We start from the raw sequence: 25,523 nt of genomic DNA, 5'->3' as shown, positions 1-25,523 counted from the left end.
TGAAACAATATGCAAGAATTAATAGCCACAGTGCAAGAACATAAGGAATCCTCTCTAAAAGAATTCAAAGAGGGGCTTCCCTGGTGGCGCAGTGGTTGAGAGTCTGCCTGCCGATGCAGGGGACACGGGTTCGTGCCCCGGTCCGGGAGGATCCCACATGCCGCGGAGCAACTGGGCCCGTGAGCCATGGCCGCTGAGCCTGCGTGTCCGGAGCCTGTGCTCCGCAACGGGAGAGGCCACAACAGTGAGAGGCCCGCATACCGCAAAAAAAAAAAAAAAAAAAAAAAGAATTCAAAGAAATAAATAGGGCAGAAATAGAGGACAAGAAAAGACATAATTACAATAACCACAGAAAAATGTTGGAAAATAATTCTTTGACTGTAAAAATTCAGTGTTATACAATTTTAAATCATTAAATATGAAACTATTTAAACCTAAATAATAATCCAACTCAAGTTCAACCTAGCTCAAATGCCAACTGGCCAAAGTGCATTAAAGGAAAGAGCTTAAATACTCCTTCTGATAACTAAGGTCACCAGCCTTGGTTTGCTTCTTTTATACACAAGGAAAACCAAAACCTTCTCTTTTAGATCACCAGGTCTTTCTTAAATGCCACAGTTTATACTACACCATTTGACAAGGTATCTATCACAACCTTTGTGACCCCAGATAGTAGTTAATTAATCTCTAGTACAACAGGAAATAAACACTTCCTGGAAATATCTGTGTGATTACTTGTTTGATACCTTGCTTCTCCAACTGGACCTGTGCTATCCAATATGGCAGCCACCAACCCAAGTAGATACTGGACAGTACGGCATTAGAGGTAAGTTCCCTGAAGGCAGGAAACTTCTGACCTTTTCACCAGCGCACACTTAGCACCTCCCACAGAAACTGCCAAATAGGAGGCATTCAATAAACATGTGAAGTAAATATTCAACAGCTAATGTGGTAAATGGAGAGGACTGAAGAGAACTCAGAATAGTGTAAGAGGAGGGGGTTCATGGGGACTGCAGAATCCCAGAGATCTAGGATCAGATTTAGAAAAGCTAAAACAGGAGGAGGAACCAAGATGGCGGAGTAGAAGGACATGCTCTCACTCCCTCTTGTGAGAACACCAGAATCACAACTAGCTGCTGGACAATCATCAACAGGAAAACACTGGAACTCACCAAAAAAAGATACCCCACATCCAAAGACAAAGGAGAAGCCACAATGAGACAGTAGGAGGGGCGCAATCACAGTAAAATCAAATCCCGTAACTGGTGGGTGGGTGACTCACAGACTGGCGAACACTTAAACCACAGAAGTACACCCACTGGAGTGAAGGTTCTGAGCCCCACGTCAGGCTTCCCAACCTGGGGATCCAGCAACGGGAGGAGGAATTCTTAGAGAATCAGACTTTGAAGGCTAGTGGGAATTGATTGCAGGACTTCGACAGGACTGGGGGAAACAGACACTCCACTCTTGGAGGGCACACACAAAGTAGTGTGCGCACTGGGGCCCAGGGTAAGGGGCAGTGACCCTGGGGGAGATTGAACCAGACCTACCTGCTAGTGTTGGAGGGTCTCCTGCAGAGGCGGGAGGTGGCTCTGTTTCACCGTGGGGACAAGGACACTGGCAGCAGAAGTTCTGGGAAGTACTCCTTGGCATGAGCCCTCCCAGAGTCTGTCATTAGCCCCACCAAAGAGCCCAGGTAGGCTCCAGGGTTGGGTTGCCTCAGGCCAAACAACCAACAGGGAGGGAACCCAGCCCCACCCATCAACAGTCAAGTGGATTAAAGTTTTACTGAGTTCTGCCCACCAGAGCAACAGTCAGCTCTACCCACCACCAGTCCCTCCCATCAGGAAGCTTGCACAAGCCTCTTAGATAGCCTCATCCACCAGAGGGCAGACAGCAGAAGCAAGAAGAACTACAATCCTGCAGCCTGTGGAACAAAAACCACATTCACAGAAAGATAAACAAGATGAAAAGGCAGAGGGCTATGTACCAGATGAAGGAACAAGATAAAACCCCAGAAAAACAACTAAATGAAGTGGAGATAGGCAACCTTCCAGAAAAAGAATTCAGAATAATGATAGTGAAGATGATCCAGGACCTCAGAAAAACAATGGAGGCAAGATTGAGAAGATGCAAGAAATGTTTAACAAAGACCTAGAAGAATTAAAGAACAAACAAACAGAGATGAACAATACAATAACTGAAATGAAAACTACACTAGAAGGAATCAATAGCAGAAAAACTGAGGCAGAAGAACGGATAAGTGACCTGGAAGACAGAATGGTGGAATTCACTGCTGTGGAACAGACTAAAGAAAAAAGAATGAAAAGAAATGAAGACAGCCTAAGACCTCTGGGACAACATTAAACGCAACAACATTCGCATTATAGGGGTCCCAGAAGGAGAAGAGAGAGAGAAAGGACCAGAGAAAATATCTGAAGAGATTATAGTCGAAAACTTCCCTCACATGGGAAAGGAAATAGCCACCCAAGTCCAGGAAGCGCAGCAAGTCCCATACAGGATAAACCCAAGGAGAAACACGCCGAGACACACAGTAATCAAATTGGCAAAAGTTAAAGACAAAGAAAAATTATTGAAAGCAGCAAGGGAAAAATGACAAATAACATACAAGGGAACTCCCATAAGGTTAACAGCTGATTTCTCAGCAGAAACTCTACAAGCCAGAAGGGAGTGGCATGATATACTTAAAGTGATGAAAGGGAAAAACAAGGGACAACCAAGATTACTCTACCCGGCAAGGATCTCATTCAGGATCTCATTCAGATTCTATGGAGAAATCAAAAGCTTTACAGACAAGCAAAAGCTAAGAGAATTCAGCACCACCAAACCAGCTCTACAACAAATGCTAAAGGAAATTCTCTAAGTGGGAAACACAAGAGAAAAAAAGGACCTACAAAAGCAAACCCAAAACAATTAAGAAAATGGTCACAGGAACATACGTATCGATAATTACCTTAAACGTGAATGGATTAAATGCTCCAACCAAAAGACACAGGCTTGCTGAATGGATACAAAAACAAGACCCATATATATGCTGTCTACAAGAGATCCACTTCAGACTGAAAGTGAGGGCCAACAGCACCTAGGAGCTTCTTAGAAATGCAGAATCTCAGTCCTACCCCAGTCCAACTGAATTAGAATCTGTATTTTAACAAGCAATTCTAATGCACATTAAAGTATGAGAAGCACTAGTCTAGTTCTCTACCCTTCCACATTGAGCAAGTAACCCTCTCTCAGCAAATTTGAAAAAAACACTATATACAACTGCATGTAAATCTACAGTAATCTTCATAAAAATTTCAATTAGAAACAAAAAACAGGGCTTCCCTAGTGGCGCAGTGGTTGAGAGTCTGCCTGCCGATGCAGGGGACGCGGGTTTGTGCCCGAGTCCGGGAAGATCCCACATGCCACGGAGCGGCTGGGCCCGTGAGCCATGGCCACTGAGCCTGCGCGTCCGGAGCCTGTGCTCCGCAACAGGAGAGGCCACAACAGTGAGAGGCCCGGGTACCACAAAAAAAAAAAAAAAAAAAAAAATTCTGGGACTTCCCTGGTGGTCCAATGGGAAAGACTCTGCGCTCCCAATGAAGGCAGCCAGGTTCAATTCCTAGTCAGGGAACTAGATCCCACATGCATGCCGCAACTAAAGATCCTGCATGCTGCAACAAAGTTTCCACGTGCCACAACTAAGAGCCAGCGCAGCCAAAATAAATAAATAAATTTTTTTTTTAAAAAAAAAAGAACATTTCTAACAAACTTTGAATCATACGGGAAGCTTTTCTGTATCCCTTCCCTATCACCTCTACCTCCACAGCACCCCCATAGTATGAACAAAACAAGGGCACTTAAACACAAATACAGGGCATCCCAGAAGAATATATCTACTTCCACTAAGAATTTTAAGCTCTATTTTAGTAATAACTTTTTAAGCAGCAGGACTGAAAATGGTACATTGCTATGGTAAAACAAAAGTTCTGGTTATGAGAAAGCTATCTTGACTATTCAGTAAATCTACCTGAAACAAAATTATTTTACATGTAATCTGGGTCTCACACAGTTTTTAGGAATGTGTTGCTACACTGTTTTTGTTTTTAATAAACTACAATTCTTCAAACTAAAAACCAGTCCACCAAATATAGTATCAATATAATGTAGACACAAAATTCAAGTTGTTTCTGATACCGTATCTGGTAGAAAGAAACTTTTTTTTACCCCTTTACCCTTGACTTAGGAAATTAAGTTGATTAGAAATGTAAGAACTCTCCAGGTGTTTAGGATTATGATTACTTATATTTGTCCCTCATAATTTTAGGTATTTCCATAATTTTCTATCATGACCTTTCTTTATACCTTCATTACTTGTATAATAAAAACTGATTTTTAAAAAAGATTTTCCTTTAAAACATAATAGTAATTGAAAAATGCTCTCAAAGTGTTCTTGGACTTTACTATGAAAATACAATTAAACTGAAACTTACCTATTTCCCTCATATTATGCTGCATTTGAACGGGTTTTAAAAAGCACAGTGGTAAAGGACACAAAATAAAATCTCAAGAAAAAAAAGCCTAACTCCGAGTTAGGTTTATTGGCCTGGTCTATGGAGCACTTTCCATCCCCTCACTAGGACATTCAGTGGGCTGTATCTATAATCACTTTCAATGACTGCTGAAGGTCTTTCTTCCCCCCAGCTCAAACTTTCTAGCTCTCTTGAGTTTTGCAGGTACCTGAGTATAGCAGACACACTCCAGGGTGACCCCCAATAATCAGATACATCTCTATACTAGCTTCTCCCCTTGAGTTTGGGCAGATCTGCGACTTCCTTCTAGCCAACCCAATATGGCAAAGGTGACAGGATGTCACTCCTGTGATTACATTATATTATAAAAGACACCAGCTTAGCTGGCTCTGGTAAGAGATTCTCCCACTGGCTTTGAAGAAACAAGCTGCCATACTTTTGAGAGGATCTAAGAGAGGGCCACACAGCAAGGGTCTGTGGGAGGTTCTAACAATTGAGAATGGTGCCTGCTGACAGCCAGCAAAAAACAGAGACCTCAATCCACATCAAGGAACTGAATACTGTCAAAAACTACACGGCCCTGGAAGGGAAGCCCAAGCTCCACAAAGAAGCACAACTCTTCCAACAGCCTGACTGCAGCCCTGTGAAACCGTGAGTGACAGTGACACCGTGCCCAAACTCCTGACTCAAGGAAACTATGAGGTTAAAGAAACAAAAACTCCGCTGTTTTAAGCTGTTAAATTTGTGGTAATTTGTTACTCAGCAACAGAAAATTTCGGTATTGGTTATCTGTGTATCAGCAGACACTTACTTAACTAAGAACTTATTATTAGGATGAATGCTAATTCCTGAATTGTAATAAGTCTTATCCTTCCAATATGGAAATAGATTATTAAACTTTAACAATGCCTATAATCTCATCTGGCCATTCACATTTTGGTTTGTGGAATTCTAATGCATTTTTCATGGATTTCCAAATTTTCTGCCATGTTCTTATTAACTTCTTTCCCTGAGTTGCCTTTTTACCCTTTAAATGTAGATGCTGCAGGTAGAATCCCTATTCCAGCAAGCCGCGCAGATGCCAAACAGTTGCTGCTGCCTAAATTCCAACAACCTGAGAAGAGCAGTAAATGGAGCAGAGATAATCTCCAAGTTCTTGCTAAGAGAAAAATACAGTATAAGAAGAGCAAGAATAGGCTTTTCACTGCTAATTTCTTCACCAGCCCTCTCCAAAACTGTCAGATTGTTAATATGAACCAATAATGGACAGTGGTCAAGAAAGGTAGTTTTCCACTTAAAACAAAGGCAAATTTATAGAAATTAGATAAAAAGTAGACATACTGCAACCAAGTAGAAATTAGATATTTTTCAGCCTAAAATGTGCTAAAAAGAAGTGAATAAAATCTGTCGTCAATGCCAGTCATTTATCAAAGGATAGCCCACTTGCCATACTCATGATCCCCGACTCTTAGGCTCCCAAGCCACTTTCTAATCGTTACTTTGGTTTCCCAGGTATTTCAAACTAGGCAAAGAGGAAGCCCAGAGGGCTTCAAGCATTGTATCCAGAGTATTGTATCCACCTGGGGGATACAAGTATTCCAATCCTTGGAAAAGACTGTGTCTCACTGTAAGTTAAACTAGCAACCTAATCTACGGCGCGTACAACATGATTACCAACTGGACTTAATGAGGAGCAATTCCTGGAACAGCAAGGCTCATACCCACACTGTGTTACTGAGCTAGGGAAAGGACCTCAAGAGACCCTGTCCACAGCCCTACTACTAACATAGTAACCCTGAAACAGCTTTAAAAATCGGAACAAGGCATCTCCAAATCCTGTTTGAACATAATTACAGAAAATAAGCATATAAAAATAACTTCTTTTTAAAATGTCTGTAAAAATAGTATAATCTCCATAATTGAATGAATTACTATAGTCACTGAAACTAAGACACTGATTGTAAAATGCAGCACTACTTTATAGAAGTATATAGGAAAAAACCGTCAATTAAGTTTTGCCACAATGTTAAATGATCATTGATTTCAACACATATTGATTTCAGAGATGTTAAAAATGTGAAAAAAGGTGCATCTCAGAATTGATGAAATACAGTACTAAAAATGTATTCTTCAGACAATTATTCAAATAAAGTATTAAACACTGAGTCTCTTAAATTGACACTATTCATAGTAGCACATTCTTAAAGCTATCAATTTTTTTCACTTCTCATTTGAAATGAAGAATGGGGTGACACATATTGATTTCTAGCAGGTATCTTGCACAAACTTTAAAAATTATGGATCCCCAGTTTGAAAGTCATCGCATTTTCATTAGAGAATCACAGATCGGGGATGAGATAAACGAGACCTATATAAGTTAAATGACTGAGTACAGGGCCAGAAGACTCGTGAGCAGCAGTGGAGGCCTGAAGCCAGGTCTGTGCCTGTTCTGTGTTCTCTTCACAGAAATCAGAAATCATATGAGTAATTAGCATTTTCTGGTCCAACACTACAGACAGAGGGAAACAGTAAAAATCTCTGTCCATTTTCAAAGATGCTCTTTTATGAAATGATTCTCCTCAACTTCCCTGGCAGAATACTGACGACGGATAATTTGTTCAGCTAACCAATTCAACTACTAAACAGTTTCATTCTATCTGAATGGCACCCAACTTCTCAAAAACAAATGCCTTCTCTGCACACTCTGAGACCAGAAAATATTGCCTAATCAGCCACATGCCACCAAACGCTAGCCTCACAACAGGATCCAGCTGTATGAGATCACTGGTTCTTTACGAAAGGCTCTGGGAATGACAAAACATTTCAAAACCTTTTAGCATTTGCTATACTTGGACCTAGAAATTTTGACCCCCAAAGCTTGTTGAAAATCTGTTATGCTTTGCTCTGACTGGCCTCTTTAGAACTGATGATTATTCAGGGAAGTCAGTAAATAATTAATCTTCTCTAGCCCTTAGTCCCTTTTGTCCTGGTTTCTTGCAAGGTGATTCACAGGGGACTTGCCCATATTAACCGGAGAGGACTCAAACATTAACGCATTTGAGTGGGACTGGTTGGAGACGTCAGCTGTGGGCTCCATCAAAATATATCTAGATGTCTCTATTACAGAATTCCTCACTGTATCATTCATTTCGATCACTTCAAAGTCCATTTCATTCCATTTTTCTGCATCTTCTTCTTCATTCTCTTCCTCACAGTCATTTAGCCCAGAGCTAGAGAGCAAAGCTTTCTGGTCCTCGCTTTTACTGTGTTCTTTATGCTGACGACTGATAGGCAAGGTGGCTAATTTATACAGCACAGGAAATAAAACAGCAGTGGCTACTGATGACCCCAAACAGGTGTACAAAACTACAGGCAAATCAGGGTATTTTCCTTGAAGAATTCCAATTACTGCAGGAATAGCCATTTCTCCCAGGGCAGCACCGACTACAAAAAATGCTGCAGCTTTCCCATGGATGGTCGTGTACTGCTCAATCCAAGACACACCACTGGGAAATGTGGTTGCCATTGAGGCGCCATACACTGAAGTTGCTATCCAGAGACAAACTCGGCTCTTGTTGAAAAGCACCAGAAATAAAGATGAAGCCAGGCTGCCAATGTTGCTCAACACAATCATGGTTCCAGGTTGTAAACATGTAGCAAAAAAGATTGCCATACCCCTGCAGGCTGCAAAGGTCCCCCAGAAGATGGAGTTCAACCCAGCCGCTTCACTTTCTTTCATGCCAGCATGGGTGGTTGCAAAGGAGAAAACGTAAGAGCCATATGTTACCTCGGCTCCAACATAAAAAAAGAAGAACAGAAAAAGGAGACAAAGAAGGGCATTGTGATATTTAGCTCTTCGAAACCTCTGAGTAGATACTTTTGCTTTATCCTGCCTTGAGCTTTTCTTTATAAACAGAGCGAAAAAAAAGAGAGAAACTACAAAAATATAAGTACCGATAACAGCGTAAGCCCACAGTAAATTCATATCGTCAGGTATTCGAAGCAGAGATTCTGAGTCAGCTTCAGATGACTGGTTGAGGGCAGAATGGTTAAAGTCAGCCTCTGTGTGGTTTTCAGCAGACACCATCCTGCCCAATGCCAATTTAGCCAGCAGGGGAGCCAAAAAGGCACCCAAGGCAAAACTGAAGTGTAAGGCCTGCATATGGGGGGCTCCTTTGTCCCCCCAAATAGCCAAGATTAGGACGTTACCACCTACCAATGAAAGATGGGGAAAATGATTTAATCATAGTAACTTAGTAAAAAAAAGTTCAAAATAGATGAGTCTATTTTACATGGCACAAGGATTATAATATTCTAAGTTATCAACTGTTGCAACTAAGTCAATTCTATGATTAAAAAACTCTAACTCACCAATACCACCAGCGAACTCTAAGCACTGGAACATCACACACTCACAAATGGGATTCTACAAGCTAATAAACCACTATTTCCTAGAGCCAAGTACATTAGCCCAAGGCTTTTTATAATATAGTTCTAATACCAGGGATAGGAGGGGTGGGGGTAGGGAAGGATATTTATATAGTTATTTTTAAACATTTTAAATATATATTATCATCAGATAGTGGCCAAATTACCAAATTTTTCTGTACCTGCAATCGGTAGCCACTTGAAGAAAATTATTTATGTATACGGCAGATGCAAAACACATGTTCAGGAACCTGAACATTACAGGATTCTGCTGTGCCCATTGCAGGAAACAAGGAACACGGATACCTTCTAACACACTCAGTTACACTGTCTATGTATCTACATGGTGAAAGGCAAGAAGCCTCAAGTCTTGTGTTTTCTCTTTCTTTTTAATATATTTGCAGATAAACATACAATTCCACACAATTCCATCCTGTAATTTCACAACCAAATTAAGCCCCAAGTAAAAGAATATTTCCCCAACCTATCAAATAACAGGAAGAGAGGGAGAACGTTGGTTTCAGGGGTGAACAAATGTCACATATGTTATTTAGTAAGTTTTAAAAGATATGAAGATACATGGAGAGGATCTCCTGCAGGAGGGCAGGAACTTTTGAGAGAATAGGAAAAGAAGGGAAATAATACACAGCACAGGTTTCTCTTAGTTCAAAAGGCAGAGTGCATTTTAAATTGGAGAGCTGCTTCTATGTTTCCTCAGCCAAATAATGGTTCCAAACTTGGTTTGTTCTATTAACCCGTCAATTCCTGCCATATTACAATGATAAAGTTCTATCCCGAAATGAAAACCTGCTCATCTGCACTGTGATTACCCACATGGGGGCCCCTTCCCTGTTTGGATACTGTAAATCAACAATTTCTCAAAGAACAAAATTCTCTGAATTCACTCTGTGGTTGGCTGCTCAAAAATGGGCACCCTACTTGGCAAGAAGAGTAGTTGCCGGAAAGGTGGTTCTGACCTGGAGACCCCATGACCAACTCAGTAGGTCAGTGTCATTTTAGGGGACACTGCAAGTGACAATTTAATATCATATGCTCTACTTTTTCTAGTAGAAAGTCCCTACTCCCAGAGTTGACAATGAAGGGCTCACTGACCTGTATCCAGGATGCCAACTGAAACACCAAAGATGGACATCATGACAATCAGTAACACCGCGGTCTTACAAAATGGAACAAGATAAAGACCAATTGTGGTAGCGAACATTGACATCCCTGAGAAGAAAAGTAAAAGTCAGCTATAAAAAACACTATTTATGGGAAAGGGTTATGGATCAAGGCAACATCATAAAAACTCCCAAAAATGTAAAAACAGGTCAAATTAAAATTGAGTAATAAAAAAAAAAAAAAAAAAAAATTGAGTAATAATGAGTAGATGAGAGGTTTAGCTTCTACTAACAGTTATTTCATTTAAAAGCTTTTATCATCTTTATGGACTATAAAATATATGTTATTCTACTATAAATACATTTCTAGTACTGCTAATAATCAAACAATACATTATACCACAAGGCAAAGTTTTATAGCAAAACAGAGCTCAAAAATTATTCATTTAAATGTTTCATATTTAACCACCTAAAGAGATGTTTAGATATGAGGTAAAAAATAAAAAAGACAAAAATTAAATGCAATTACTATAGTAGTTCATAGTAGAATGTATTAAACAAATTTGGGGAATAAGGAGGGAAATATAAGTAGTATACTCTTTCGACACACTATGGAAATCAGAGAGATTATTTACTCATTCATCAACAATGGTAAATTATCTCCTTACGTCCAAAGCAGTTTTATCACATTAATTCAGATTTTCTTTAAACATGTCAAGTTATCCAAAAAAAGAGTAAGTTAAAAGCTTCGCCGTCTATTTTGAGAGTGAGGTAGAGAGGCCTGGGGTAATCATTAACATGGGGCAGCTGGGACAAAAATTGAGCCTTCATCATTTCACCCACCATCCCCTCCCACCTCATTCTCAGTCCAGGGTCTAATCTGGGGAGGTTCAAGGAGTTTATTCTGATCTTTGGCCCAGGAGATCTGCCCTAAACCCTGACAATCAGAGCTCTTTGGACAACTTGTATGTTATCCAGTGGTGGTGCCTAAACTACAATGAAGGTTGGGAAGGCTAAGGATCGCTAACACACTCCAGGGCTAATCTAAATTTCCAGAGGGGTTTTAGACCGGATTCCCAGTAACTGCCAAGATGAAAGCAGGCACCAGGGAAACCTGACTTCCACTGAGGATACCTAAACACTACCCTTAAGTTGTCAACCATTCTGCAAGCCAGTATGTTTCATATTTATAAACAAACTGTAAATTCCTCGAAAGTCACAAAGAAGCGAAAATTGTTGTTTACTTACCCAAAAGAAGAAAATGATTCATAATGTCAAAAAGAACTCCACCAATCACAGAGCCACCCAAATATCCAAAGGCACGGCCCACAAAAATCAGAGAAAGACTGCTGATATTGCGGTTCACATTTGCTGCCAAATCTTGAAACGTGGGTCCCAGTATAGCGACACTCATTCCCTAAAATTTAGAAAGACAGAAGTTTTCATTTACAATCACTAAAATAATGTCTATCCAGGTGGTAGCTGTTTTTCAGTATTAAAAAGGGAGGAGGGGATTTCAATGTAATGTAGGAGATTAAGCCCCACAGTAAAATTCATAATGAAAATACTAGTACTAGTAGAGCTATAGACTCCTATTTCTGGTGTGCCAAGTCCTAGTGCTTTTCTAGTTTTGACAACTCTCGATTTTTACAAAATTCTTTAATTCTTTTGGCTCTTTGCTGCAATTCTGTTTCCTTTTTGAACAATACCAGAAAAAAACTACAGTATTTGTATTAACAGTAAAATGTAACATTAAAAAATTTATGAAATAGTTTTGAATAGTCTGAAATATACTGCACGCACAAATAACACCAGAATTTTGAGGTTAAAAATTTAAGTTAACAAACCATCAAAATATTATCCCCATTTTTTGATGTTGTTAAAACAGCAATATTTCTGGATGTACATGGGGTCCTTCCTCTGAACTACACATATAAAACATGTAAGAGATAAACAATTTGAATGTTTCTAAATCTACATTTTTCTTCAAAGAAAACCAAAGCCTCAGGAGTACTGTCTGTAAGGCTTCCTTAGAGAATATTACATATGCGTGTATGCAATGACTTTAAAAATAAAATTTTACTCAAAGACATGTAACTTCAGCAAAAATTAGGGGCTGCAGTTGGCTTTCACAGGAAATTCGCTGGACACACAAAAAATGTTTCCAATCGGTCTACATTTCAAGAGTAAGTGATTCTAATTGCACGAATTTGCTCTAAACGCTTGGGTGTAGCCCCTCTCCAGGCCTGAGCAGTCCCCAGCTACGAGCAAGCTTGGGCACAGGTGCAGAGTAAGTGCCTAGTACAGGAAGGGAAGGCTGCGCCCCAGCTGTAACCAAATTAGTTCCCGCCTGCAAAGCACTTAAAAGGACCTGGCACATCATCTGCAGTGACGTTTCTTCGAATACAAATACTCTAAGAATCAAGCTTGGCTCAAAGGAAGAGACACTAAGTGGTCACAGGTGACTCTGCTCAGAGGACTCACCCTCCCAACTCCCCAGGATCCCAATATTTAAGACAAGTGACCACAGGGCGGCCAAAGGGGTTGGCAAAAGGCCAAACTAGCCTTGCAGTTTGGTCTTAGAAAAACACTGAAGGACCTGAAATTTTGTTTTACATAAAACTGTAGGCAGAATAAAAGACATTCCTGGCTCAACCACTTAACCAGCTGTGTGGTCCGAAAAAAAGTCACTTTCCCTCTCTGGGTCTATTTCCCCACCTGCAAAAATAAAGGGTGAATTTGGTCAGCCGAGGAAGAGAAAAAACCAGTAGAGCAACTTTGCGCAATAATTTGGGGGTTGGGTGAACGCAGGAGGCGGGGGGGGGGGGGCTTCGGGGGAGGCTATAAACCTGGCAACCCCTCTTGCATCCCCCCGACCCCACGGAGGAGAGGTAGAAAGGTTTGCTGGTGCTGGAAAATATTTTACGAAAATCGGTTTCACACTTGACAATAGCCCTCTAAGATTATAATTGTGCCCATTTTTCAGATTATGAAACTGAGGCCCCGGCAGATTAAGGAGCCCAAGGACACCCAGTCTGCAAGCGGCGGAAACGAGACAGGAGCTCGGAAGGCCGCGCTCCCTACAGGACTTCTGCTCACGCCTCGGCCTGGGAGGGTTCCAGCCCCGGCTCTCACCAGCCCCAGGAAGGCGGCACACAGGAGGACGGTGATGAACCAGCGCAGCACGCTCCCAGCCCGGCCGCTCCGCCGGGAGCCCGCCACCGCCTCCGGCTCATTCTCCGCTGGGGCTTCGGCCGGGAAAAGCCGCTGCCCGGCAGCCTGGGCCCCGGCCCCACAGCGTTCCAGTTCCAGCTCCAGCTTGGAGGCTCGCGAGCAGCGGTCTTGCTGCCGTCCGGCTTCTCAGAGGAGTCTCGAGAACTCCAAGCCCTGCCCCGGCCCCGCGCCTCCAGAGCCGGCGGTCTCGGCTGGCGCCACCTCCCCGGGGGAGGCCCTAGTCCGGGCCGAGGACTAGAACTTCTGAACGCGCCGGGTGTAGCCGGCAGCGGAGGCGCGCCCTCGCAGACGCAGGGCGCCTGCCCGGGTCACGTGGCGGAAATGTGGCCTCCAGCCAACCACGGCCTTGCCTCAAACCGGAAGTTGATAGGGTTGCCCAGGACACTGGACGCCGCGCTCGGGCCTCAGCATCACACTTAGCTGAGCTCACAGAGGCCCTGTGGGCGGGCGCCGCGCGGCGGAGCGAGCTGAAGCCGCAGCCTGGGACCCGACGAATCAGGAGGGAAGATGCAGCCAAGCCGTCAGGAGGAAGTGCTGGCCAAGAAATACAAGGTATGGCTTCGCTCCCTCTCCCCGGGTCTCCTGGGGGGTAAAGGGAACCCCAAGGTCTGTCCTTAATACAACTTTCTAAAATCCCTGCCCTAGTTCCTTTAAGGTCTGTCGTCTATTGATCTGCAGTTCATCTGTTACTCCACAGCATTTGTTGAACCACATATGTAAGCTTTCACGTGTATGAGCTCAATTGATCCTCATAACAACACTCTAAATTACGTGTTATCCTGATTTTAAGATAGGAGGATTGAGTCATAGAAACTAGCAACTTGCCCAAAGTCAGTCAGCGAATCAGTGGACACAATAGCTCAAGAAATCTGGAGCCAAAACTGCGGTTTCAAGCACACTCTCACCCCCAGTCCCTTCAAATAATTCCATTGTTGTAAGGAAGTGGAGCAGGGCTTTGATTTGCAGAATGCCTGAATAAGGTTATGCCAGTGGGGGCTTCTCTGGTGGCGCGGTGGTTAAGAATCCATCTGCCAGTGCAGGGGACACAGGTTCAAGCCCTGGTCCGGGAAGATTCCACATTCTCCGGAGCAACTAAGCCCGTGCGCCACAACTACTGAACCTGTGCTCTAGAGCCCGTGAGCCACAACTACCGAGCCCACGTGCTGCAGCTACTGAAGCCGGCGCGCCTAGAGCCCGTGCTCCACAACAAGAGAAGCCACCGCGATGAGAAGCCCGCGCACCGCAAGGAAGAGTAGCCCCTGCTCGCCGCAACTAGAGAAAGCCCGCACGCAGCAACAAAGACCCAAAACAGCCAAAAATAAAAATTAATTAATTATTTTTAAAAAGTTATGCCAGTGGATGAAGGAAAGGCCTTGTTTTGTGTATCCTACTCTAGCTTTTTGTTTCCTTTTGCTCTTTGACCAAACAGACCACGGCCTCAAAATGTGTAAATATTTTTTTCTCGTTTATCTGAAATGTTCTTTTCCACCTGATTACTCTCCAGCTCACCCACTTAAGCTCCAGATTATACACACCTGAGTCTTATCATCATTTCCCTTGCAACCCATCTCTCCAGCCCCATCCATTTGGTCATTAATCACGTCCCAGTTTACCCCAGAAAGTACAGGTGTTATGATTTAAGAGAACCTGTTTTAGTTTTTCAGAGTCAGGGAATGTCTCTGAGAAAAGTGTAATGTGATTGAAACAAAAGGCATATACATATGTTAAAGAGAATAGAATATGATATGGGAGAAGTAAGTTAGGTCCAAATTGTTAAGGGCAAATAATTCTTCTGCCTCGATCTCTTTCTCCTCTCCTTCTGGGACTCTGATGACTTGTATGTTAGACCTTTTGATATTATTGCAGAGATCTTTGATGCTCATATGTTCTCTTTTTCTTTTCTAGTTGTTTTTTCCCCTCTCTGCTCTTCAGTTTAGATCATCTCTGTTGATATCTCTATCTTCAAGTGCACTGCCTCTTTCCTCATCTCCATTCTGCTGTATCCACTGAATTTGTTTATTTCGGTTATTGTACTTTTCAGTTCAAAATTTCCACCTGGTTCTTTTTCATCCTTTCTTCTTCTCTGCTGAAGATGCCTTTCTTTACATTTATCTTTACCTCCTGGAACATGTAATAGCTGCTTTAAATTCTAGGAAAATGCCAACATCTGTGTTATCTCAGGGTTTGTGTTTGTTGCTTGTCATTTCCCTTGGGATTTGGTCACATTTTCCTGTTTCTTTGTATGACAGGTAATTTTCTATTGTATCCTGGACATTGTGACAGTTACATTACGCAGACTCTGGGTCCTGTTAAAATCCTCCTCTGGAGAGTGTTCATTTAAGCAGGCAATCGACCTGATTGAGTTCAGGCTGCAAGTTTCGTATCGCCTTCTGTGGATGATGGTTCCAATCTCAGTTCAGTTATCAAAGCCTGTGCTGTGCTGTGCTGCTCTGGGCCAGTCCTGAACATGCACCACTCAGGCGTTCATCTGAGACTTGGGCAATGGTTTAACACTCAAATCAGTTGTCAAAGCTGTTGCTATGCTGCTTCGGGTGTCTGTCACACACAGGGGCAAACCCAAGGGGCTTGCGTGGTTCATACACAAAATTTTAGTGATCACCTTCTCTAGCTCTCCCCTCCCCACCTCCCCACTCGCTTTCCAACCCAGAGCGTCTCCATTTCTCAGTTCCTTGAACAAGGAAGATGGGGTTTCTATCATTCTATCTCATTGCCTTGAAGGGTTTTTTTTTCTAAGTTTTGATTCCCCTCCTTTGTTCACTTTTCAGAGTCCTCAGGTACTTGCTCTTTGTATTTCATCGTGAGTGGTTAGTTGTCATCAGTGGGAGAGGGGCTGGAGCAGGCTTATGATAACACCGAACCAGAACTATCCCTACCTATCTTTGAAGAGTCAGCTGAGGTGTTACTTCCTCTAGGAAGCCTCTTCTGACCCTCCTCTCAGTCTCGGGACTATTTTAGTTTCCCTCCTTTGTGCATAATTCTCATAGGCCACCAGCTACTACCTATAGAATTTTCCTATTTATGTGTCAGCTTCCCTTTTATACCAAGAGTGCCTGAAGGAAGGTACTGTGTCTTATTTATCCTCAAGCATAGTGCCTGGCACACAGTTTGTCTTCAGTAAATGTTCGTTGAATGTAGTAGACTTTTTCTGAACAACCTAACCAAAAATCTGAATTCCTATGTAGCTATGCTACTCCTAAATGTTCTCACACATTCTAGCTTGTGTTACAGTTATTTCAACACTTCTCTTTAGTTCCCTAGGAGATTGTAAGCTCAATGAGATGGAAACCATGGATCTCATGTCTCTATCTCCCCTGTGGCATTGTGTTATATACTTAAAATATTACATAATTGAATTGAGGTTCAGTTAACTAATTTTAAATGTTTTAATTCACCCTGATTAAACATCAAAAAATTTTTTTTCTCTAGATGGAAAGATCTACTTTCTGATTCTCCCCACTTCACTCCTGAAAGCAGCAGGATACTTTTTCCACTTGCCTCCAGAGGTCACTCACCACCTTTTTTTAAAAAGGGGTGATTAAAATAGGGCATTGCTTCACGCAGCTTTCTCTTTAGACCATTTTTGAGAATACATCTTTTTGTGTGAGACAATTCAAGAGAAATAAAAATGTTGATGAGCCATTCTTTAAATAAATATAGTTTTATTGATTCCCTTGAAAAAATGGATATTCTACAATATATATGACAATTTATCTTTGAAGAAAATGTCTGGGTCTTAGTGGCTAATATGGTACTACCTTGGCATATTTGTGAAATGGCAACAGGGAGGCAGGTTTTTCATCTTTCAACTTAAAATTTTACTTTGGACGAGAATGAGAAGTTAGATGGATTATGTTTAGGGACTGCATATCACTGCTAGGACCAATTTAATCTTTATTCTCTGGAGGGACCATCCTTTTTACTTATCAGTAAATGTCTCATTAGTGCTTAAAGTGCATCATGAAAAACTAGGTGTCATCATAACTATTTCTATCAGTATACTAAACGATCATTCTTTAACCTCATCTCTAAAAGCCCAGTCTATTAAAACCAACTCTCACAAAGGTTTAATTTCAGTAAGATAACTCTCATGTTTGTGCTATGTATTTTGAAAAGTGAGAAATAATATTGAAAGTATCTAACATTGGTGTCTGTTTGATGGAATTAACTTTTTATCTTATTAAAAATAAAAAATTACTGTTTTTTCATGAAATTTCCTTATAAAAATATAAACTTAAAATTTCCTTTAACTGGATTCATTGTAACATTTGGGGCTGCAGGACTCTGAATCTACCATCATAATGGGCTCCTAGGCTGTATTGGTCAGATAAAATCTTTGCTGTACTGTACCATTATTAGCCAAAATCAATATATCAAGAGAATAAAAACAAAGCAACCAAAAGTGAGAGCATGGCTACTGTAGACTCTGCACAGAAAAATAGAATAACATTTCTTAAGGTACTAAGGGCTTCAGAAGCAATTAGGGTCATCTGCATCAAAAAAGAAAGCCACTTTAGGGCTTTAGGTACTTTGTAAGGGATATGATCTCCATCTGTACAAAGAAGAGGCCACTTATCCAGAGCTGTACACTGCTCTGCCCTGGAACAAAGGAAAAACTGGAAATTACAGATGGCTTTTAGCATTCCTGTTTAATCACTGCCATCTGATACCACATATGATACTACCTGCTTGGAAAAAGTCCAAAACCTTTGCAGAAATCCCCACAATGACAAGGACTGTTGTGTTGCTGGACTAGGAACAAATACTAGTAACAGTATTTCTTTTTAAGTTGCGAGCAAACTATATAAAATCCCACCTGTTCATTTATTTAGTCATTAAATAGCTATTCAACATCTAGCACGTGCCAGGCATTGTTCTAACAGTGAAAAAACAGACAAAAATTCCTGCCCTCATAGACAAGGTAGACAGTGAACAAATACATTTGTAATGTTATGTCAGATTGTGATAAATACTCTAAAGAAAAATAAAGCAGGAAAGGGGGATAAGAGTGATGGGAGGGGGTTATTTTAAGTTAAGGTAGTGTTGGGGAGGGCTCTGTGAGTGATGTTTGAACAGAACCCTAACTGAAATGAGGGAACCGAAGGGCAGGAAGAGCAGTCCAGAAAAAACAACAGGTGCAAGGATCCATTAACAGGAGTGAGCTTGGTGTGTTGGAGAAATAAGAAAGGCTGAGATCAGGCAGTGTTCCTGACTGGGTATGCCTTATGTTAAGGACTTTCTGGGTATGTTAGAAGAATACACTAGAGGCAGGCAGGATGGAGAGTAGAGAGAACAGAGATCTAATTAGGCGGTTATTTGATTAGGTCAGATTTGTGTAGGTGGTGAGAGTGTTCAGATTTGGGAACTATATTGAAGATAAAAATAATAGTATTTGCCAATGAACTGGGTGTATGAGAGAAGGAATATAAAAAATGACTTCAGGGACGTCCCTGGCGGTCCAGTGGTTAGGACTCCCCACTTCCACTGCAGGGGGCACGGGTTCGATCCCTGGTTGGGGCACTAAGATCCCACATGTCACACGGTGCAGCCAAAAAATTAAAAAAAAAAAAATGACTTCAAGGATTTTGACCTATGTCAAAGAAACCCAGAGCTGGACAGTAGTTAAGGCTATAAAAACAGATTTTACTCAGGAACTATTATAATAAAGGAAAAGAGACCTCAGTATAGAACTGGGCTCAATTCTGAATACAACAAGGAAAAGTGGGAATTTATAGCCAAGGATCCTGGTTGAGGGCAGGGGGAAAGATCAGTGGATAGAAAATTATTAAGAGGGAACAGAGTAAGGGGGTTTCTGGCTAAACCAGCCTAGCAGGAGTCTTGCGGAAGGCAGGCCAGGCTGATCCGGCATCACCAGGGGGATGTTGGGGATGAGCAACCCAATCAGATATCAGAGTGCTCAGCTATCTAGGGTGGGGGCTCTGGCTAAACCACTTTAGCAGGATTCTTGCTGAAACTGGGTGATGCAAATGGTAGTCCACAGTTGAGGCCTTGCTGGGAAAAGGATTCAGGAGAGACTGTTATCTAAGCAACTGGTAAATAGTGCTCCTCTTTATTCAGGTGGAAAAGATTGTGGAAGGAGCATGAGCGCTGCTGGGAAATGGAAGAAAATCAAGAATTCAGGTTGAATGTGTTAAGATTATGATATTTATTAGACAATTAAATGAAGGCATCAAGTGGGCAGCTGGATATTCAGTTCAGTGGAAGGATCAGAACAGTAGATATAAACTGGGTGTTATCAGCGTGTAGATGGTATTTAATACTGTGTAACTGGGTGAGATCACCTAAATTGTGAGTATAGACAGAAGAGGGCCAGGGAGTAAGCCCTGAGGGCATCCCACATGTAAAGGTAGGAAAGATGAGGAATATCCTGCAAAGGAGACTAAAATAAGAAGGAAATCAAGAATGTGTGGTTTTAGAGGCCAAGTAAACAGAATTCAAGAAGGCGTGTGATCAGCTGTGATCGGTGGAGAACACACTGGATTTATAGAATCACACACATGTTCTTAAATAATTATGTAACTTTCCTCAGCCTCACTTTCCAAGTGGGTAAATCTGGAAAACCAAACTGAGGACTCTATCTTTTGAATTTAGGAAGCTATTACAGGTTTTTGAGTAGTAAAGAGTATCAAGATGAAAGCAGAGGATTAAGAACATTAGCAGGCAGTAGTGGCCAGTTGAATTGGAAAAACTAGAGAATGCGAAATGATTTTAGTAGTTTTATTACGTAGTTCAGCAAAGAGATAATTGTCTTTGTGCCAGAGTGGTTTGGTGAGAATGGAAGTGTGGGTATGGAGGCAATAATTCCCATGACCTTTCTTTTTTGTCTGTTTTCTTCTGTATGTACATGTTCCATGGCAGTACCAGAATTTCTATATAAGAGGGCATAAGATTGCAAGCTGGTTGGAATGTGGGGAGAATTAGGGGACTTGTATTCAAGATAAATCATTTTTACTTCGATTGTATCTTTATTTAGAGTGGCTGAGCGTAAGGAACTAGTGGAGATTTTGAGTAGGCCAAACCACTCCCCTATTCCACCACAAGCCACCCCTGAGTAAAGGCTCAAACGATGTGAAACTATGGCCAAAAGAACTTAGATCTAGCTTTCAGGCCACTTCAAAGAGAGAAACTATGTACAGCAGAAAATGTTCACCCAACCCAGCTCTTTATGAGGAGGCTGGGCAAGGGTCAGCTCAGTTGTCCATTAGCTTGAGACAGAAATGATTCTTATCTCGTCTCAGTGGTGGCTAGACCTATTGGGAGTTCAGTGAAGGGGAGCTGAAGTAGTCAGAATCCATGAGAATGGGTCAGACTGAGTCATTAAGCAAAGGGGCCTGGTGATGAATAGGAGCTGAAATAATGAGCTAAAATAAAGGGGTTGAGAAGCCACAAGAATGAGGAGTTAAGGCAAGGACACGGACCTAGCATGCCAAAATGGCATGTTCATCAAGCCAAACTTATACCTGGTTTATGTAATGTCAGTTACCACAAATAGTTTATTATATTACTATGTTTCTTGACAATTAGGGATCGTTAGCTGTATAATCAAAAGAATTACTCAAAAATGGTTTATTGGATCTCTCTGATTAGGTTTTCAAATGATTCCTGGCTTCTTTGATGATAATTTCATAAAGAAGTAAAAGTAATCTGCTGTGGACTAAATTGTGTTTCTCCCAAAGTTCATATGTTGACGCCCTAACCCCCAGTGTGATAGTATTTGGAGGTAGACCCTTTAGGAGGTAATTAGGTTTAGATGAGGTCACGAGGGTAGAGCCCGCATGATGGGATTAGTGTTCTTTTAAGAAGAGGAACAGACACCAGAGCACACTTGCTCTCTTTCTGCCATGTGAGGTCAGAGAGAGAGGAGGGCAAGCATCTGAAAGCCAGGAAGAGAGCCCTCACCAGGGAAGTGAATCAATCAGAACTCTGATCTTACTTCCCAGCCTCCAGGACTGTGAAAAGTAAATTCCTGTTGTTTAAGCCACCCATTCTAAGGCATTTTGTTATGGCAGCCTGAGCCGACTAGGATAGAATCCATCACAGTATTGTTTTGTGTTTTTAATGCAGTCATGCATTAAACTCTTCATGATAATAGCTGAGTTAATCTTTAAAACTGCATATTTTCTCTTATACTCAACTATTTTAAATGTAGACTGATTATTAAACCTAAAAAAGCCCTGTTTGTTTAATAGTATTATTAACCTGTTAAAATTATATTGATGTTGCCATTTAGAGATGGTGAAAAGAGAGAATGATGAATAAATGAGATAGATCAGCTACTCAGGCTAGACCCCAAGGTCAAGTCTCTTCAGAGTTCAACTTTCCAAGGTTAGGAACTCAATTATTAGTTCATCTAGAACTGATCAGGTCCCAGAAAACTAACTGATATGAGCAGACCACAAGATGATAATTTACAAACAGAGTGATCTGCTCTGTATCTAGTATTCCCTAGATCTAGGCACTCCTCCCCAGTGAGCAGAACCAGTCTGGAAGTCAAATGATAGCTTAAACAAGGGTCAACAAACTAAAGCCCACAGGCCATATCTGGATACATTCTGTTTTTGTAAATAAAGATTTATTAGAACACAGCCACGCATATTCATTTACACATTATCTATGGCTAATTTTGCACTACAGTGACAGTTGAGTAGTTGTGACAGAGACCTCATGGACCGCAAAGTCTGAAGTATTTACCGCCTGGCCCTTTACAGAAAAAGTTTCATGACCACTATATTTGAAGGTTCTCTATTAAAGTAAAAAATTAAGCAGAAGGAATTATATATGTCCTTAAAACTGTAGAATCAGATAAACTGTCCTTTCCCACTGTCAGGTTAATTTGGGGCTATATTAGCAAAATCAGAACCCTAGAAGTGCTGGGCATATACTGACAAATGCTTACCATCTAATGCTCTTTTAAAAAATATCCTTGACTTCTGAATTAGTCTTCCCATCAGTTTCTCTCTCATTGTTATGATTTCTAAATTTCTGTCTTTCCTTTTAGGGAGATGACCTAGCCTGTGTGAAGATTTAGAGAGCACCTACTTTTATTATCAGCAGTATCTTTATAAATCATTACTTTAGTATGTTATTTTCTCAGAAGATTTCCACAGATAGCTACCTCTGTCCATTTAAAGTTGGTTCTTATTAGTTTCAAAATGTGAATTTCCCCCTTCCATTTTCGGGGTGACATTTTCTGACTTTGTCCACAAATTCTTAGAGTGTGTTGCATCTGTAGCTGTCAGATCAAGGGTGACCCACAACATGCACTGACCATCTCCGTTTCTCAATATTGAATCATAAAAGAAAGTTTTTTCCTGCTGGTCAGAAAGGTTCAAATGAGCAATTATTGGTAGCTTTTAGCATCCTGTCAGCTGGTTATCGATTGATTGCCTCTTAGCACCATATCCACCCTTAAGTACCTGCTCTGCAATGATGGATTGGACCATTAAGCATTTCTCTTTTATAGTGGGCACAGTGCTGAAATTCTCAGTAAAGGGCGCTGGAGGGACATTGTAGGAGGAAAGGGGCTTCTCCTTTGTTTTTTTGCTGCTATCATTTTCATTATTGCTGTCATCACTGGTAGAGTATCATCATTATTACTGTAGCAACTGGGAGATACAACGTATAGCCATTTTTTAAAATAAATTTATTTATTTATTCATTTTTGGCTGTGTTGGGTCTTCGTTGCTGCCTGTGGGTTTTCTCTAGTTGTGGCAAGCAGGGGCTACGCTTCGTTGCGTTGCGCGGGCTTCTCACTGCGGTGGCTTCTCTTGTGGAGCATGGGCTCTAGGCACACGGGCTCTAGAGCGCAGGCTCAGTAGTTGTGGCTCACGGGCCCAGTTGCTCCGCGGCATGTGGGATCCTCCCAGACCAGGGCTCAAACCCATGTCCCCTGCATTGGCAGGCAGACTCTCAACAACTGTGCCACCAGGGAAGCCCCCTTACACTATTTTTAAAGTGTGGTATTCATTTTTTTTTCCACTATGGAGTTGTAGAAGTTTCTTATATAATTTGGAGATTAACCCCTTGTCACATATATGGTTTGCAAATATTTTCTCCCATTCCATAGATTACCTTTTCACTGCGATGATTGTTTCCTTTGCTGTGTGGAAGCTTTTTAGTTTGATGTAGTTGCACTTATTTTTGTTATTGTTGCCTGTGCTTTTGGTGTTATATCCATGAAATCATTGCAAAGACCAATGTCATGAAGCTTACCACATTTTGCAATCATTTGTGCTATTCTGAAAGAAACAATAAAACCATCTTTCCGGTTTAGGAAAAAAATGTTAAACATTCCAGTAAATAGTAAGACGGTTTTCAGACTTTTCAGAATGCTTTATCTCACAAGAATGTATTATCGTTGCCAACTTTTCACCATGTTTCCTTGTAAAGTGGTCACTTAATCTTGATGGTTTCATTGCTTCATTAGGGAAAAACATGTTAACAAAATGGGCATATGGCAACCGTTCATTTGTGGGCAAAGATATAAAATCCAACTTGAAATATTCAACTGAATATTGATAATTTTTCTCTATAATTAATGAAATGACTAAATAAGTATATTCTTGTAGATCAAATTGCTGTGAATGCCACATTACAAATACAGACCTAAGCTGTATTAGATGAGTATCGACTACTCAAATACCACGAGTGGCATTCCCTTGATGATTTTCCAAAATGGAGACTCACTCATGGTAGAGTTCAAACTAAAACAAAATGCAGTCTTCCCTTGAGTTACATGATAGTTTATGTTTTTGGAAAATTTGGTGTTTATTGGAACTATGCAAAAAAATTTATGTTTATATGTACAAGAGGTTTAGAGTCTAGGCTCAGATAATTAAAAGCAAGCTTTTTTCACTCAATGAATATTTAACAGGACATTCAAAAGTTGGACAGTGTGTGGGACTATCCCATATCACACATTGTAGGATGTCTAGCATCTCTGACCCCTGCCCACTAAAGGCTAGTAGCAACTCCCAGTTACTATGACACCCTCACAGATTTCCAGAGTACCCTCTGGGTGCAATAAGACTTCAACTGAAAACTACTCATGTAAACTGTCTGCCTCAAAGCTTCGCAAATAGTATTCTCTGAAATGGCCAGGGGCAACAGAAGTTGGTGACATTTCTGTTGTATGCTATAAGGATTCTAGATAAAGGTATTCTTTTACAAGATGCTTCATAGTAAAAGTTCACATGTGGTAAGAAATTCAGGGGTACTACCTTTGTTCGTAAGCTTCAAAGCATTTAAAAATTTATAGGCATACAGTGATAAAGGATTGTCATTGCTAGGTGGCAGAGCTTCCCTTACCAATGAAAGTTGCTTGCTCTCTAGTATCTAAAGAGGCTAGTCTTTGTCTAAAAACTGTGATAATGTCACCTGGGACAGAGGCCTCATAAGAAATGCCATTCTCCTTAAGGCCCATGACAACCATTACCATTCTCTATTGCCGCTAGGCCCATAACAAAGACCAAATCTCAACATGATTCAGGGAGACAGGTACACACTGTGATCCAGGAGGACATAGCTTGCACACCAAAAGAATTGCAATACTTCATTAATATATATTAGCAGAAACCTGGTGAGTGTGTAGGAGTAGATGCTCAGGGTATTAGAGCAAGGAGAGCAGAATATAACATTAGATCCAGCTGAATTCATTGATATGGGTACACTTTACTGGATATTGTGAATTCAAAGGGTTAGATCGTGCAGCTGGAGTTGGCTGTAACAGCTTACTTGGATCACTAAAATTTGGAGGCAGTGGTGGTCTACAGTTAATGAGGTTGACATGCTAGAGCTTTCTTGGCATGATGTAGCGGAGAGAATCCAAAGGTTGGCCTCAGTCTTTTTTCATAGCAAACTTCAATCCTCAAAGATTCTGAAGCAATGCCTACAAGATCTCAAAGGAAAGAAGGCATGAGCCAAACTCTCTGTCAGGTATAGAAGCAAAAGACAAATAGTCTGAACATGAAAGGACACAGGGAATGTTATTTCCTTGACCCTGTTGGAGAAATCTGTTAGAAGATTCAGCCAACCAAGAGATGAGTGGAAAAACAACTGCAAAGGGATTGGCAATGATTACTGACATGAACTGTACGACTAGGACAAATGTGGGGATTTTGGTGACAGAACAGAATATAAATGTTGTTAGCCCTGATAATGTAGAAAT

General features: G+C 41.1%; 1 protein-coding gene across 2 annotated transcripts in view; it reads right to left on the bottom strand.

The window, feature by feature from the left end:
* Nucleotides 1-13,352, bottom strand: part of MFSD4B (major facilitator superfamily domain containing 4B) — a 102,360-nt gene extending 89,008 nt beyond the window's left edge. Inside the window, exons 1-4 of one of the 2 annotated variants that reach the window (XM_073789514.1) lie at nucleotides 13,220-13,352; nucleotides 11,333-11,501; nucleotides 10,077-10,193; nucleotides 8,490-8,747 (exon numbers count right to left, since the gene is read on the bottom strand). In XM_073789514.1, the coding sequence (XP_073645615.1) occupies nucleotides 8,490-8,747; nucleotides 10,077-10,193; nucleotides 11,333-11,498 (541 nt within the window). In that variant the 5' untranslated portion in view covers nucleotides 11,499-11,501; nucleotides 13,220-13,352. Of the gene's footprint in view, nucleotides 1-288; nucleotides 8,268-8,489; nucleotides 8,748-10,076; nucleotides 10,194-11,332; nucleotides 11,502-13,219 lie in introns of those variants that run through there. The other variant, XM_073789513.1, reaches the window with a different exon arrangement.
* Between the last annotated feature and the right edge of the window lie 12,171 nt (nucleotides 13,353-25,523).

Source organism: Tursiops truncatus, chromosome 12 (assembly GCF_011762595.2).
Source record: "Tursiops truncatus isolate mTurTru1 chromosome 12, mTurTru1.mat.Y, whole genome shotgun sequence".
NCBI lineage: Eukaryota > Metazoa > Chordata > Mammalia > Artiodactyla > Delphinidae > Tursiops > Tursiops truncatus.
The sequence above is the reverse complement of the archived record's forward strand: the minus strand, read 5'-3'. Positions and strand labels throughout refer to the sequence as shown.